General features: G+C 54.9%; 1 protein-coding gene across 6 annotated transcripts in view; it reads left to right on the forward strand.

Moving 5' to 3' along the window:
• Positions 1-17,042, forward strand: part of Agap1 (ArfGAP with GTPase domain, ankyrin repeat and PH domain 1) — a 468,989-nt gene that overhangs the window by 31,630 nt on the left and 420,317 nt on the right. For 3 of the 6 annotated variants that reach the window (XM_010626113.3, XM_033764716.1, XM_033764717.1), the window contains exon 1: positions 16,903-16,966. The exons of the other annotated variants lie outside the window; for them this stretch is intronic. In XM_010626113.3, coding sequence (XP_010624415.2) covers positions 16,918-16,966 — 49 coding nt within the window. In that variant the 5' untranslated portion in view covers positions 16,903-16,917. Of the gene's footprint in view, positions 1-16,902; positions 16,967-17,042 lie in introns of those variants that run through there. 6 annotated transcript variants of the gene reach the window in all.

Raw genomic sequence — 17,042 nt, forward strand, 5'->3', positions numbered from 1 at the left:
AAAAAAAAAAAAAAAAAAAAAAAAGAACATTTGAGCATTGGGAGACTGGCAAGAAATCAGTGTTGGCATTTTCTCAGGTGTGAGGAGCTGGCTGCTGCTCCATCCCTGGGGTCGGCCCCGCCCTGCCTGCTCGTATGTCTGCTGCATCCTTTCTGGGCTGGCAGCAGTGAGGAACAACGGTGGGTTTTGCTGTTCAGATTTTGACTTTGGCTTCTTATGAGTGGGGAGGCATGGTGGGGAGTGTGTGGGAAAAGACCTGAAAAAGACTTTCTGCAGTGCTGGTGGGAGCCTGAGGTTCTTCTGGGCCAATCGTGAAGATTTGGGAAGTACAGTGCCTTCTGCCCCGTGCCCAGAGCATCTTAGAGTGCTCAGCAAAAGTTTCCATGATGGAGCTCGGTGGGATGCTCCTGCTGCTTCCCATCAGCCTGCCTCCGCCCTCAGTTGGTTAAATGCACACCTGAAAGGCAAGGTGGTGCCTGCCTTCGGGGCCTGACAGTGCCGCAGCTGAGGTCCTTTGAAGAAGCATTTTTTTTTGGACCACCCTGTCTCTGTAACCCAGGGGCCCCCCAGGGTCTCAGCCTTCTTTGGGGGCTGTGTGAGGCTTAGTCTGATTGAGGATTTATTTAGACGCCCACCCCCAGTGGAGTGCATTACTTAGTTTGACCATGACCTGTGCCCCTGGCACATCGGATGTGGCAGAACTCTTCTTTTTAGGTACCCGGGATCGAACTCTGGACCTTGCTCTTGCGAGGCAGGTGGCGGCACCACTGAGCTACATCCCCAGCAGGGCTGTGAAACCGCAGGGGCACCCAGCAGGACAGGCCTGTGTGGAGCAGTGGCTCGAGGCAGGAGCCCCTGGAGGTGCTGTGGGAGCAGTGAAAGGGCACAAACTTCAGGCTCTTTGTTTCCTTTGTGATCCACGGAAGCCTCCTCCTTTAGGATTCCCTGGATGAACCCTGGCTCGCTAGTAATTTTCACATTTTCTCCAATGTAGTGCAGTGGAACTCTGGTAGCTGACGGCCTGAGGGAGCGAGGGAGCAATCCTAGACACCTTTTCCTTTGGCTGGTTTCCTACCCTCCCCCTGGAGACCTAGAAGCCTGGGTCGTCTGGGGTGGGTGGGGGGACAGACACCAGCTTTCTGCCCGCCCTGGGGAGGCCACTCCGCCTGCGCTGTGTCTCACTGTGCACACGAACTTCAGGGAAAGTGAAGCACTGCGCGGGACCAGCAGGCCCACTGAAGAGGGCTGAGGTCGCAGTGCTGACCCCCATTGTGTCACTTACTCCTGAATGAATCAGGACTTCACTGCCTGCCTCCCCGGCGAGGAAGTGAGAGCGGGAAGAATTGATCTCGGGATAGTATTTTGGATGTGAAAAACACATGAAATGAAGTCCGGCCGCTTTATCCTCCCACTCTGTGTTCCGCGCGGCAGGCAGTGAGGAGTGGCGTGGTGGCTCGAGCTTCCTCAAAGACCCCGGGGCGGCCGGCTGCCACGTCGCCCTTTCATGTCCTTTGCTGCTTGCCGCTCACTTTCATTTCCTAGAGGAAAGCCTTTCCACGCCTTGAACAAAACTTTTATTTTCATGCCTGATCAGTGCTTGGTGACGCACACCATGGCCGGAGAGTGTGCACAGCCTCCCGGCAGTTGGCGTTGGTTCGGCCTGCGGCCTTCCCACCTCTGCTTCCTCTCTGTTACTTGCCTGTCCCCAGGTGCAACTCACCTGTTGAACTTCTGCTTCTCCGTTGCATTGTTTCCCCTTCCCTTTGGCGTTTCTCTCTCTGCCAGCCAGTATAATCTGTTTCCGTTACTGAAGTCCTAATGACCATTCAGGGACAGCTCCGGTGTTAAATTTCCCATGGAAAGGCCTCCTTTGGTCTGAGGGAGGCCGGGGCATTGGCTTTCTTTGTGGCCCCTCTTTGCTATTATAGCACAAATGCAGGGCCCTCACCCATGTGCACAGGTGTGTTTGGGGCTCCTGCTAGTGCCCTGCACTGCATACTGGGTGTTGTTGACTGCTGGAAGCAGTGAGCCCCCCACCCCCAGGAGAGCGGAGCTTCATGTTCAGGTGGCTTTGGCCAGCAGCTGCTTACTGAGTTCAAGCATCATTTTTTCCTGAGCTCCCGATGGTTGTTCTCCTTCTTATCCCGGCCTCCCCTCTCTCCTGCTTCTCTGCAGCCCCACAGACTGGCAGCTCGTGGATTCTTGGGTGGGAGCTGGTGTGGGACCATTGCTGCTTCTCCTTTTGTGGCATTGGCCCTCGGTCTGGTCACAGACACAGGTCCCCCCGCGCTGCTCCTGTGCACGGGTCCAGGCAGGCCTCGGGATGCTCAGTGAGCACGACACACACCCTGCCTGCTGGAGTGTTGTGGGGGCAGAGGGAGGACATGAGTAACAAGCAAAATTCCGGGAGAAGTGTACGGCAGAGACGCCGGCAGCAGGGGTGGAAAGGGATGTGGGTGTGGAGGATGTGGGCCAGGCTGGAAGACAGGGAACAGCGAGCGGGTGACCCCGGGAGGGGCAGTTGCAGCTTGCAGGCAGCAGGAAGAGAAAGGCAGAGGCTGTGTGATGGGGGCCCCTCCTGGTAGGGGCAGCAAGGGCTGGGGGACTCTGACCTCAGGTGGGGGAGTGGGCAGCACCATCGGCTCCCCCTTGCTGGCTGCAGGAAAACAGGAGAAGACTTACAGATGTGTAGCTCTTCGTTTAAGCGTTACCAACTTGCACCTCTTCCCCTGGCTCTGGTGGTGTTGCTGCCGCTCCATCTGTGGGTGCTTTCTGCTTTACGCGGTCAAATCTGACTGCAGTCCAGCGATTATCTCAGCCACCGGGATGCCATTGGCTGTGTGTCACGGATGTTTGCAGACTAAAGTAACTGGGTGATCTGTGGGACCTGCAACCGACAGTCACGTGTGTTGGTTTCTTGTTTTCCGCTCTTGCCTTTCATTTTCCCAGTGTAGAATTAAGTCAACTCAGCCACACTGAAAATTTTGTACTTCGGTCATCAAAAAAAATGGGCATGGCTTCCCCTAAATTGCAGTCTTTTCGGTAATATTTCATACCAGCCACACTGGGCGGTGTCCTGTCAGCTCCAAATTCCCGTTCTCTGGCTGCCGTTGTGCCCCGACAGCATCCTGGCTGCTGCACGTGGGACAGAAGCCAAGTCTCAGTGCACAGCCTGTCCTCCCAGCACGTGTTCACAGACCCACCCGAAGTCTTCCCCATGCCACGGTGTGGAAGAGAAGGGGTCATGGGCTTCTCTGGATGGTGCTGCTGCGTGTTTACACCTGCACCCATTGGTGTTGTGACGTGTGAGGGAGAATCTGAATCTCCAGAGTGGGAGCAAGACTGTTCCCTGACTGGGGAGTACCATGTTTATGGGGCTGTGGAGAGACAGCGCGGCTCACTCTCGTGTGAGTGGCACCGGCACCATCTGATCATGGAGTGCTCCGACCTGAGGGAGTGCTTGTCTCCCCCGGCCTTTGTGTGAGTGTGAGTGTGCACGTGCTGCACGCTTGCACACCAGTGCGTAGAGGTGGGGGTACATCCGAGTCCGGGGGCCTCCGGACAGTTTTGGGCACGGGGGTACCGTGACCCGCTGTCCCTGCTTGCTGAGGGTGTGGAGCAGGGGTTCCTGGTGGCCCTGCCACTCTGAGAGACTCGCTCCCCCTTGGTGCAGAAACATCCCTGCCTTTTCCTGTCCTCACTGGGCAGAGCTTGTCTTCCCTGGGCTTCCTTATTGAGAACCCTTCTGAGGCACAGTGTCAGAGCTGGCAGCCAAGTGTTCCAGAGCAGGGCAGGAGAGCCAGGTTACTCAGAGGGGGAAAAATAAGAGGAAAGATGCTTTACAACTTGCTATTACTTTATTACAGCGTTTAAAACCAGTTTTTCAAATGAGTGGAAAGCTGGTCTCTGAACCTGTTATTACTTTATTATACCACTTGAAAACCACTTTTTGTTTCCTGGTGGGAGGCAGAGAAAAACGCGGTCATGTCTCACTTAGGACTCTTTCAAGTGAGAGTTTTGTATTACACGCTGTTGTTCACTGCAGGCTGCATTCTCACAGACTTGAGGTGGTCGGACGGCCCTGAGTGGACGCCTGCCTTTTCCGCACCTAGACACTGGTCTGTGCAGCAAGGTGGCAGTCGGCGTGGCCAGGCCCACAGTGCAGCCCCTGCTGGGAAGAACGTGTGTGAAGAGCGTGTGGCCCCCTTCAGTGGTGGAATTTTTGGGATGCATTGGATCCTGTCTCGTAACAGACACCATTTAGTGCAGAAAACGGGAAAAGTGCTTTGGCATTTTCAGACAAGCCCTGTAGATGTCTTGGGGAGTTTTCGGCTTTAAGCCCACAGGCGTTCTTGAGGAAGTGGTGGGACTTGTCTCTGCCCCAGCCCAGGGTTACCCTTGTGGGTGCGCTGTTGCCTACTTTGGGATTTTGTTCTTTAAGGCAGGAGGGGAGGATGCTCAAGTGTGAGGCGGTACAGGTTGCATAGCACCTCCCTCCCAGCTGGTTTGAGGACAGCGGTTAGAGGTGAGAGGCTGCAGCAAGGACTGCTGGAGTGCAGGAAAGCAGCCCGCTAGGAATGCCCGACCCGAGATCACCGATGAGACACAGAGGGCCCAGGGGGCTTCTGCCTCCACTGGACAAAGAGCCCTGAGCACCTGGTTCGCCTTGCTTTTATTTAACTTATGCAAGGGAGCTAGCAATTAAACTAATGGACAGTTCACCTGTTTCTTGTTATTTGAAAAGTGTATCCGGGTATCTGGGTAAGCATTTCTCTAAAGTAGACCTCAGCTGTTGTTGACTGCTTCTCTGGAACTTGCAACAGCCTGCCGGCTTGTTGCCAGAAGAGGATGAGCTTCCATGGGGAAGGTCAGCTGGGACTCGATCCTTAGGTTAGGTCTTGTTTCCCATACCTGTGGGCTTGGAGTGCATGAGCTCCGGGTGCCAGTGCTGGGGGCAGGAGACACCGAGCAGACAGGAATGGAGACGCTGGGCCCTGCGGGATGGCGGGCCCCTCTCCACTGCTGTCCTGCAGGCAGCAAATGAATGCCCTGTAATGTGGGCAGGGAGGCGTCTGGCATGGTGTCTGGTTACTTGGCCTCGCTGCTCTGTTCAGGCCAGCAGGATGTGCCTCTTTCCTCGGGACCCTCAGGAATGGAGGAGCAGGCAGGGACAGAGTCAGCAGTGGGGGCATTTCCATCCCATTGTCCCCCCACTCAGTCCCTTTCTTTGTTCTTGTGGAGAAAGGACTGTCTTTTTTTTTTTTTTTAATGGCACCAAAAAGAGAAGAGAGCTATCAGAAATCACAAAGAAGGACCTTTTTAAACGATGCTGGAAAGCTCTGCTTGCTTCTGCGGGGAGGAAGACGGGAGGAAATCTGTATGATGTCTTCCCACAGTGCTTGGGGGAGTGATCTGGATGGAACTGGGGTGGGCTGCAGAGACCCCCAGGAAAGAGCACTTGGGGCAGGGCAGGCCCTTTACCCTCTTCCCCCCACAGCCCAGGCGGGGCCGGAGTGAGCAGGAAGTGGCTAGGGCTGGTGCCTGAACCCGGTGTTGGAGGAATTCAAGACTCTGGCCTTTCCAGGTCCCGGGACACGACGAGGGGTGTCCGCAGCCAGTTTCACCCCGAGTGGTTTTTATGTGGTCATCCAGTAGCACCAACCGTCTGTGTAGATGCAGGCTTGGGGAGAATATATTTATTTTTAAGTACTTTATATTGGCTCACAGTCAAAAAGTACAAGTATCAAAAGTGATAGGGAGTGATTTTCTTTGGAATATTCTAAGGCCGTTTGTTTTCATGTGAGTGTGTCTTCTACTCTGAGGCTGCCCCAGGCTGCCTCCCCAAATCCAGCTGAAGAAGCATTTTAGGGGAACCTTCGCCGCCTTTTGTCCATTGAATTTGCCTCCTCCCTTCTGCTCCAGGGACAGCCAGCCACCGTCCTAATCTTGTGTCCACTAGTCCCTTTGTGTGTAGTTCTACCACTTAATATTTGTGTTTCTAAACTTTATATATTGCTCAGTTTTCCCTGTTTTGGTAAACTTTACATAAATGTCACAAACCTGTGTGTGGTTCTAGGACTTGATTCGTTGACTGACTGATAGGTGTTCAGTCACATTAAGGCAGATAGCTGTGGTTCATTCATTTTCACTGCTGTATAGCGGTCCACTTCCTGACTACACAGTCTGGCCACCAGTGTGATACTGCCTCGTTTCCAGTACCTGCGTTGTTATTTTTCTGTTAGCACTGTATAGTATCTGGCATTTCAAATGGAGGAGGATCTCACTGGTGAATGATCACTTTGTTCCAGGAATGAAGGAAATGGGATTGGTTGCTTTTAAGCTGGAACTGTTTGTGTGCTTTGTGCCTGCCCCTTTCATTTATTGTAGCAGAAGTTCGGAGCAGGACCCAGGTAGCAGAGTGTGTGTTGAGACAGTGAGGCTGTGGGCCATCTGTCGGAGAGCCCGGGGTGCGATGTGTGAAGCCAGCAAGTGGCACCTGGTGAGTGCAGGGGCCAGGCCTGGGGTCTTGGCCTCGGCCTTATGTGGACAGCCGGATGGAGTCCTTACATGGAAAGGAAGCAATCAATGAACTCATTTCCTCCCGCAGGTTGGGGCAGCACCATCTCTGGCAGATCAAAAGCTCATCAGCTCTCAGCTTCCACCACTAAAGCAGAAAATCTCCTGCTCTTTCTGATAGAATACTCATTCAGCATAAAAAAAAAAAAAATCAAACAATACCAGGAAAACCCAAACCTGTCCATCCTCCTAGCTTCCTGATAACCAGATTGTGGGTTTACTCAGATTTAAAAATGCTGATACTATTTTACCTTTGAAATAATTTTAACAAATGTGCTACTCTGAGAAGTTTTTCAGTGTGGTCTTGGGGAGAAAGTTTGGTTTTCTCCGGGACTTGGAAAGATCATGGATTTGCCTTTTCTGTCTCACTCATGTGTGGTGCAAGTGTTTCCGTTGTGCTGCCTGCCAAGCCCGCAGGTACCTGTCCTTCATCCTCATTGGGCCCTGCCCTGTCCGTCTGCTGCAATGGGGCTTTGCCAGCACCACTGTTGTGAGCCGACCCCATGCTACTCTCTCCCTGCTCTTCCTTACTCTTCCTTGTTGGCCCAGCAATGGCTCCGCCGGCTGTGTGGGGAGCTGTCCCTGCTTTCACCTGGGCCACCCAGAGCACAGTGGAGACCTTGTCTTGCATGCGCTGGGCTTGGGGGTGCTCCAGCAGAGTTCTTGCTGCTCCATGAGGCCAGCTGAGCTTCAATTCAGTCTGCCCTGCCCAGTGTGGAGCATTCAGTAGCCCCTGGTGCTGCTTTCCTTCAGGAAGAAGGTGTGGGGTGGAAGGCTGTGTCAGAGCCTGAGCTTCTCTGCGACACCTGCAGGTTCAGCTGGGTGTCATCTGGGCCAGGAGGTGGTTACTGAAGCTCTGTTGAGAAACACTCAGAGCTAAAGTGTGGTTTTTCTTGGAGGCCCAAGGCTTCTTTCTGCTTCACTGCTGTTAGGTTTGCGCTCTCAAGGGGCATGCTGGGCATGTTTGGTGGCCAAATTGGGTCTGGAATTTGAGGTTCTGTCTTCCCACATCTGGGCAGAATTACTGGGTTAGAGTCTTGACCAGAGAGGCAAAGGCCTCCCTCAGAACATCCAGATGAAAACGGGGGCTGTGCTTCTCACACAGGGTGGCCCTGGGCTGCTGGGTGTTGTCAGGGCCTCACCTGGCCTGCAGCTGTGCCCCAGAAGCCTAAAGTTGTGAGGTTGGGGCTTCTGGAGCCCTGTGCTGTGGGCTGGGGGCAGCCTGGGCACCCCAGGAAATGGTGGTGTTGAGGAGTGGCCTGCTGAGTCTCTGCTGGTCTGCCTAGGTGGACTTTGCTGACTCGCCCAGCCTCACAGGGGAACCCAGGATGGCTTCTGGGGTGATCGGTGGGCCTGGGCTCTCTGCAGGTAGGAATATGCGCGTGTCTGTTGTCTGTCCCCTTGGCCGCTTGGGCTGGGTCTAACCGTACCTCCCACCCCACAAACACCCTCAGACAAGGAAGCAGGATTGGTACTGGGTGGATATACCCCGGTGCAGAGACAGCATTTTCCTTGTGAAGGGCCACCTGGCTTCCTGAGTGATGACAAGTTTCTTGGGTGTGACTTTTGCTGGTTTTGGGGAGGCATCTGTTCCTGTCCAATTGTCCAGGCGGGGCGGACCAGGCAGTATGGCAGAGTGGGATGGAGCCGGTAGACTCTGGCCCTCACGCTGCACACCTTGCTTCTGGGAAAAGAGCTACCAGGGATCTGTACCACGTGGCATGGCTCGGAAGGGCTGGAGTTGCCCTGGGCTTGCCTTTGTCCCTCTGTGGAAGTGACCATGTTTGATCCTCGTAACGCATTTAGGAGAGGATTGGTGGTTGGCACAGCACTGTGGGATAGACATGTGTTCCTTCCCATCCTCTCTGGCAGTCGGTTCCTTGAGGTGTGGAGACCTGGCTCTGGGCAGAGCCATCCTGGGGATTGCCTGTGTCCCTCCCAGGTTGTTCCACCTGCGGTGGTCCAGATGTATGCACACGTGTGGCCTTCAGGGGCTGCCTGTGTCCTGGGCCTGGCAGGGTGGATAGGCTTGCTGGGCAGCCCTTTGACACCTGGCGCTCCTTCCTTATCATGGGGAGCCCTCTGCCAAGGCCTTCCCGCACCGAAGTGTCAAACTCGAATTTCCAGTAGACAAATGGAAAAGTCTGGCTTCCTCCTGGAATGTTGACTCCAGGGAAACTTTCGTCTTGGATTTCAGAACTGTGCTGTTTCCTTGTGGCTCAGCTGGAGCCAGGGTTGCACTGCAGTCTTCTCAGCGGCCAGGGCTCTGTGGGTGGAAGTTTTTAGTAGTTGAGTTTTTAAGTTGTGGTTCACACTGAGTGATCCTCTGAGAACAGCCGTTCACCTTTTGTGTGCTGTTGTGTACAGTTGGACTGCCTTCTGCACCTGTCCTCTCGTTCTGTGGTGGCAGGTCTGTTGCTTAGGTCACAGTCCCTTAGGTGAAATGTGAACCCGGGCACCTGCTCTGTGGCCACTCCCTGAGCCATTCTGAGCCACTGCTCTGGGATCAAAGGGTTTGGTAGCAGTGGCACTGCTGCTGGTTAAGTTATCTTGGCTGTCACTTCCTTGTCATGTGGAAAATAGTATAAATACTCACCAATGCTGAGTGTCTTGATTCAGCACACAGCCTGGTTATGGACAGACAGCCTGGCTGTCCAGAGGGAGGGATGAGGAGTCTCGGGGACAGCAAATTCCAGAGTGACTGAGCCCACCTGGATCTCTTGCTACTTCAAGAAGGAAGCAAGCAAAGTGGCAGGCAGGGTTCCTCCTGCTGACACACGGCCTCTTTGATCAGCAGAGTTTAGCCCTGCTTTTTAAGCCATTTACTTCTTAAGGATGCTGGCCTCTTGGCTGTGGAGACACTTGTCACTAGATGTGTGTGTCCCTTCTGGCCCGGCGTTCTAGGCCCTTGCTCTTCTTGGGGCGGTGCTCTGTCCCCTGGGTGGTCTGTTGCTGGTCATCTTCCCCATCGCCTGCAGAGATGTGCTTAGACACTTCTTCAGGCCTACAGGTATCTCCTCCTCGCCAACTCGCAGCAGCAGGACTCGGTTTGGCTCTTCCAGTTCTAGGAGACCAGCCTTTGACACATCACATGACCTGTCCGTTTCGAGCATCAGTTGGCTCTTGCTGGTAGTTGTTGGATGAGAGCCTGCTGGGCAGGAAGTGAGGGAGGGTCCCAAGGAGGCGGGACTCCATCTTGGGTCAGGGTGGGCAAAAGATCCTGGGTGTTAACGGTGGCTGTGGCCCCCAGTGGACCTGGGGCAGGCCGTGCACAGTGCATCCTCGCTGTTCACATTCATGGGTGCAGTGACCAGGAAGAGGTCAGGAAGGCTCCTGGTGGGTAATGAGGGGTGGGCGGAGGAACACTGCTTTCCAACCTGAGGTCCCCATTGCAGGCCCCTGCACCAGGGCAATTGGTGGGGCCTCCTGTCCTTGGGACCTGTCCATGCTTTGCCGGCTATAGGGAGAGGGCCAGGTCACCTGTACCCAAATCTACTGTGGGCTTTGTTCACTGGCCTGGGTCTATCTGTGATGGAAGAAGTCTGTGGGGGAAAAATTTTGGGGGCATGGGAGTAGCTGTCACCACAATGGGCAAATCAGTCGGGCTGTCTGCTGGAAGTCTGTCAGTTTCTTGTCATTGTGAGTGGATGCCAGCCCCCAGCCTCGATACCCTGATAAAGGTGGTGTAGGAGTCTTTTTTCAGAAAGCAGGGCTAAGTGCAAATTGTAGCCTGGAAGCAGTGGGCTTCACCTTCGCCAGATTGAATCCCGATGGCTGGTTCCTGGCATCCTACAATGGAGGGATTCTGGCCCCAGAGCCACACCTGCCACATGCAGGGCTCTGGGGCTCGCCCGGAAGTACGGTAGGGCCCTTTCAGGATGGTGCTGGTTTCCTCCTAGTATTCCAGTTTGTTCACAGGAGGTGGGACGACCCAGGGGTGTGATGTGAGGGGATCTGGGGGTGATGGGGTGTCTTGTCCCTTTGCTGCCACTCCCTGAGTCCAGAGCTATGTGTAGGACCAGGCTGGGTCGGCACCGGGAACAGTGGGCTTGAGATGGCTCAGTTGCTCGTTTCTGACTCATGCATCAGTGACTTTCCTGTTGCTGGGACAAAACACCCAACAGCTGTAACTTAACGGCAAGGAAGTTCATTTGGCTCTCAGTTTCCAGGGAGACTCAGCCTGTGGTTGGCAAGGCAGGAACAGTGGTGGAAGGACATGGAGAAGGGCCATAGTGGGGAGCACAGGGAGAAGAGGGCCGCCTGGGACAGGAGGACACTCTGCCAGGTGTCCACGTCATGACTGCACATGAAGTCATGAACTCCTGTGCGGATGGATGGCTCCACTGATGAGTGTGGTGCCCCATGATCCAGGTGCCTGGCACACACCTACCATCTTTACTGTCTCCTTTGGCATAATGCAGAGGTGCTATCGAGATGCTACTGTGGAACTCGAAGTGGGTTAAAAGAAGGTTCAGCAAAGTCAAGCAGTGTGTGGGAGCAGAGAAAGCAATTCCTTGTCAGTATTCCACCTCCGAGCCATTGGGGAGCGCTGCACCTGCCAGAGAGCACTGCGAAGATGAAATACTTAAGGATGACAAACGTTTTGCTGCAGATTCCAGGAGCTCCTGCCCCTTTAGTAGGAGAAATGTTTGCTTTCAGGGTGGTATACAAGAGCTTGCTGTGGAAGGATGCTCTACCCAGCGGGTGTGGGGGCAGTGCCCACGATGGAGAGCAGGGGACTTGGTTAGGTGGTACCCACTTCCAGAACCACACACTTTACTTGTGTGACTCTCAGGGGCTTTAGGAAATCTTTTAGCAAGTCTTTGCCTCAGTGCAATGTATTTTTTTCTCCAAGGACCTGAGTACAACTCCAGGCGGTAACATGCTGCTTCCCTTGAGTTTTCTGGTTGGCTTTCCACACATTTGTAGCTCGAGAGGCTGTGTCTGGGCTCCTTTGTGGCTCCTAGTCCCAGTTACCTGAACATAGCTGCAGAGTAAGAGAAGCCAGACGTGATTTTCTGGCATTTTCCACCAGCTCTCTTAGCAACCCTAAACATAGGTGAATGACCACAGCCTGTGTAAGGCAGATGTTCTTCCTAGCCCAGGCAGAACTGGCGCTGTGTAAATCTGTTATGTGCCAGTGAGCTTGTTTGAGACGGAGAGTGGGCCTTAAGTGTCCCACCTCCCTGTGTTCCCTTTAGGGGGATTTCTCTGCCCACTCTCCAAAGCTGTCATTGTGCCTGGGATCGTGTACGCGGCTCGCTTGGTGATGTCAGGGTGCAGAATATTGTGTTCTGTAGCAGGAAAGCTGTTTCTTCAGGAATCACACGTGTCCCTGTGAGAGCGACCTCCCAGACAGCATCATCTCATGTGGGTCGAGTCCCTTCAGCAGTGCGATGGCCTTGCTTCTCATTGTTCCTGTGAGATAGTGACTTTGCAGATGTGGGATGGGCTTGGTGTGGCGGCGGATACTGGAGTCTCTGTATGTTGAACACAGTAGTCACCTGCAGTTAGCAACATTCATTAAATGTTTTATGAGAGACATGACATCTGTTACTCTGGCCTTGGAGAACCCAGCCTCTGGCTGCTGCTTCCCCTCAGATGTGGGAAGTGTCCTGTCTGTGGCAGAGCAGAGCCAACAGTGTGACTGCTGTTGCTGTTGCTTCACTCGATGGTGGAGCAGAGAACAGAGTCATGCCTTTGGGGCACTAACTTGGCACAGAGCAGTCTCCTGTCCCCGCAGCGTCACCAGCTGCCACTGCTCTGCCTCCTGAACATGCTGCTGGTTTGAAGGACCCCAAACCCTTACTGGGATTTTGAAAGCCCTGCACATCTTCAGTTGCATCACATGGCAACGAAGCCTGCAATGTGTGGCTGGTGGGTGTCTTCTGTCACTGCATGTGCAGGCGTGTGGAGGTGTGCACGGTTTACACTGGGACTCTAGGGCAGGGCCCTGCTGTCTTCGTCCTTGGAGTCCACTGCACCCTTTCCTCTCCCTGTTGTCTGTGGCTGCTGCGGTCTTGCATTTGGCTCTTTGCAGAAAAAGCGCCTGGGTCTGGCGGGGAGCCTTGAGGTGGAGACTCAGAGAAGCAGCCTCGGGGCACCCAGAACTCCTGCCTGCGATGCTTCTTCAAGGCTTCCTCCTCTTCGTGTATTTTGGATCCCACAGCTCTTTGGGAACTGTGGGCTGCGGGAGTGGGTTTCCTAGTGTAGTTAAGGCGTGTGGGCCAGAGGGGATAAGGCGAGGAGGGTTTGGAAGGGCCGCTCACCTGGTGAGAGCCGGTGCATGCCTCTACCTTCCAGGTGTGTGGCTGCCTACGCCCTGTCCTAAAGCGTCCTCGTAGCTGCTCTTGAGGCTCTGAGGAGGCACCGGGCACTCTGTCTGGCTCTGCCTCCTGTGCTGAAGTGGAAGCCCGGCCCTGATGAGTGGCCTCGCTGGTGAGTCGTCTGCCAGCTGCGGGCAGCCTTAGTTCCTTTGTACCCGTTCTGTGTGTTCGTGGGCTAAACCTTCTTTTCATCAACGAGCCTCCAGTCGTGCTGCATACAGTTTAGCACCTGCTTTGTAGCACTGATGCGCTGATGTTTCTGAATGCTCACACAAGTCCATTTTATGAGTATCCTGAGCAATTCCCCTTCTATACAGAACCGTTTAAACCACTCAATTGCTCTTTTTAAAAAAAATTGTGGTTTCACTTATTGTTTCAAAAATCTTAACTGATACTTAAAATCACACGTATTTACTAGGTCGCCTGTATTTACGAGTACCATGTGATGTTTCCTGCCGTGTACATTTGTGACGCTCAGATCCCCGGAAGCACACTGGTTTCCTTGGACAGTGATTGTTTTCCTCTGCAGTGAACACATCCGAACTCTTTCCTCCGGCTACTCAGAGTTACAGTGCAAGAAACAAGGGAGGGGATATGGACAGCTCGCGTGGTCACAACTCACAGGGGCCCTGGCATCCCAGGGAGATCTTACAGTGAGGGGTGCAGGGGTCCCTCCTCCCAAAGCGGGAATCCTGGTTGTGTGAGGGGCTCCAGTCCGCTCTGTGAGTGAGGCTGAGAGGAGGAGAGGGGGGAGAGCAGCAGCTCTGAAGGCCCAGCCACCCCACAGCCGTGGCACCACCCTCCCAGGGCTCCCCTGGGCCATATCTTCTCCTGTCCATAGCCAGCCTCCACCAGGAGTCCCCAGGCAACAAGAGTCCCCTCCTCTTGGGGGAGGTCTGTTTGCCCCCTGGTCTGTGTTAGAGCCAATTCCCAGAGCTCCTGCAGACACCTCTTGTTTGTACCATACAAGGTCCAGACACTAGAGTCACCCTGCCTGCTGGCTTTGCTCCTTCCCATGGACTGATCTCCTTCACTGAAGTGGGCCTTTCCGTCAGGTGCTGGGCTGTGAGATCGGTGGCTCCCAATTGCCTCGTTAGAGGAAAGGGTGGACTGGGCTGGTAGAATGAGGACGACGGGTAGCCCCTGGTGGAGTGTGTGACAGGCTGGGGCGGGGTCGGGTGATGGAGAGGGGCCTCAGATGGCAGAGGGGGCTGGGTAAGCCTCAGCTAACTGATGACCGCCTGCCTGTCGCCATGACGACACTGGGCGGATCTGCAGGAAAGGCCCACAGGTTGCTCCTGGGAGGACCTGGTGGCCCATCCACAACCGGGAATCACCCTGGTATGTCCCACAAGCCCGGCCTGGCCCCGGATAGCCCCCGTGTAGGGGCTGGGACCTCTTCACTCAGTGCCCCGTCATCCCTACCCCAGGCCCCACGTCTGTGCCCCACGGTGAGACCTCTGTGGCTTCCTCTTCCCCTGCTGTGCTCTCAACCTCATAAAGTGGAGACCTTGGCTGCTGGCAGTTTCTCGGCAGCTTTTCGTCATACAAAGCCCTGCTCAGAGTACAAAGCAGCATCTCTGCTTGTGGTCCAGGTCAGCCTTTCCAGTCCCAGATGTTGCAGGCGCAGTGTCCCAGGAGCCTGTTAGCGGGGCTGGCTCATGGTCCCCAGTCCTGCCGGCTCTGGTTCCAGAGCTGATAAGGTGCCACCGGCCCACAGCAGAACAGGGGCTGGCCTTAGGACTCTCCATTGGGGTGTCCAGGGGGAGACGGTGAACCCCGGGACCCTGAGGCTGAGGCAAGCAAATGCTGAATCTACGTTAGTGTTACTTAAAAGTGTGCATCTTCGGCAGTGTGACACATGCTTGTAAGCCCAGCACCTGGGGAGGCCGAGGCAGGGGGATCATGAATTTGAGACTAGGCTGGGCAATTTAGTGACTTAATGAGATTACAATTTTTTAAGGGCTGAGAGCACAGTTCGGTGTGAAGGGCCTGAGTTCAGTCCCCAGCACTGCAAAGAAAAGAGTGGGGTGCATTGAGGAGGGTACAGGGCAGTGGATGTAACAGCAGAGAAGGCACCAGGACCCCCACCCTGGCCTCCAGGGGCTTGAGTCGGTTATTTTGGGCATCACCCAACACGAAACCATCCTGGAAAAGTCACGCCCCATCCCTGTGTCTGATGCTTCCTGCGTCTGATGCTTCCTGCCTCATCCACCCTCTTGGATGGGATTTCCAGGCAGACTCTCAATGCATTCTGGGAGTGGGTTGAACTTTCTCTGAAGCCCTAGTGGGCTGCTGTGTTTCCTAGAGGGTATTGGGGAGCACAGCACCTGTAGGGATCGAGGGCCACCGCAATCTCTGGTGTCTGCAATCCCTGTTGGGGCTGGGATGTTGAGAGGCGGACCCCTAGGACATGCAGTGGGCACCACTGAACCTCGGGGCTTCCAGAGACCTTGAGGGGCCACTGCGAGGAGCAGGGAGCTTCTGTCCACTGTCCATAGGCATTTGCTTTCCTCTGGAGAGACGCAGGGAGTTTGTGGGTTTTCGGGGGATGGGCAGGGTGGGTTTCAGCAGTGTCCCACACTGCTGTCCTGCTTTCCCCGGCTGAGGCCGTCTTTCTGACTGGGTCTCCCTGGATCCACTTGCAGGTCTGCATGTTGCTCAGTGAGAAATACAATTACTGCCGGAAGGAGAGAGGACCCCATGCCAGAAAGCTGTGTCGGGGAAGTAGTATCACTGGAGATAGCTTAGGAGGCCAGGTTTGGAGCGCTTCCTTGGGCAGGGCTTTTAGGCTGGGGATTTCATTGTGGGCCAAGGGCTTGTGCTGCCTCCTGGGGGTCCACTGAGTCCAGCAGAACAGCGTGCTGGGGCGTGGACTTCCGACACGTGGGATTCCCGCCACCACACCTTCCCTCCATCTCCAGTGTCACTGGGCAGGCAGTGGGACTGTGGGCAGGGGGCATGTCTGGCGCAGAGCTGCATGGATTCAGAGAAGAGAAGAAGGGGAGTTGGGGACAAGCCAGCAGAGGCCAGCCCAGAGCCCAGTGGAGGAACCCAGCTGCAGCAGCAGGTGGTGATGGCCAGGAGGCCCTGTTCCACTCACCCGAGTCAGGTGCTGGCCGCAATGTTGGGGCCTTGCTGTGAGCTCAGGTAGTGCAGAGGTGCACTGTTCCTGCTTTGGTGCATGCACACACACACACACACACACACACACACGCATGAGTGTCTGATTATGTGTGTGATAGTGCAAAACTTATGGAGGCTGCTGTGTCTGGGTTTCAGTTTTCATCAGCCCCGAGCTGAAAGCCCCTCTGAGCCTGTTTATTTTATCTGCAGGTAGCAGATAAACAGTGGCAGATAAATAGCAGGTAATAGTCTTGCCATGTTAGGATTAGTGCAGAAGAACCCGTCTGAGGCCATTAGTGCATGGCAAGTGGTTGGGAAGCGCTGGCTGCTTCTAGGGTCCCACCATCAGCTTTCACCAGGCGAGCCCAGTCCTCCGTGCGCTTTCTTGCTCCCTGCTGGAGTGTTTGCTGTTTGGGGTCCTGGTCCCCCTGTGCAGTGGGATCGGGTTGGGCCCGGGGCTCTGGTTAGCAATCCATGTGGGCAAGCACTCGGGACCTTCCTAAGTATGCTCCAACCCTGCATGGTGCTAACCCAGTACTCTGAGAGGCCGAGTCAGGAGGGTTGCAAGCCAGAGCCCAGCCAGAGTGTGACTTTAAACAAATTTTTAAAAAAGGACTGGGGATGCAGCTCTGGGTGAAGACCCTGGGTTCAAACTCCAGTGACACACAGTACAGTTCCCACGCTGAGCAGCAGAAGTGCTACTTCCTGCCAATTACCTCGGGATCACTGCACCGCCGCCTCCACTTCTGCCCCTCCAAGGGGCTCTGGGAAGAGAGAGGAGCCTTCTTGAACCCCTTAGTGGGGGCAGAGGCTTTGCCCTGAGTCACCACTGATGGGTTGTTTGGACTGAATGCTTGGCTGCAGGAGGCCCCAGGGATGCGATCCAGAAATGGAAGGGCCTATTAAAGGAGAGGCTTGGCGAGGATGGAGAGCAGCCGGTGAGTGCGGTAACTGGTGAGTAATCAAGGACCTGCTCCTGAATGGACCATTTTGATTAGCGCGGGCAGGTCAGCC

This window comes from Fukomys damarensis, unplaced genomic scaffold (assembly GCF_012274545.1).
Source record: "Fukomys damarensis isolate Sample0158 unplaced genomic scaffold, DMR_v1.0_HiC HiC_scaffold_16, whole genome shotgun sequence".
Taxonomy (NCBI): Eukaryota; Metazoa; Chordata; class Mammalia; order Rodentia; family Bathyergidae; genus Fukomys; species Fukomys damarensis.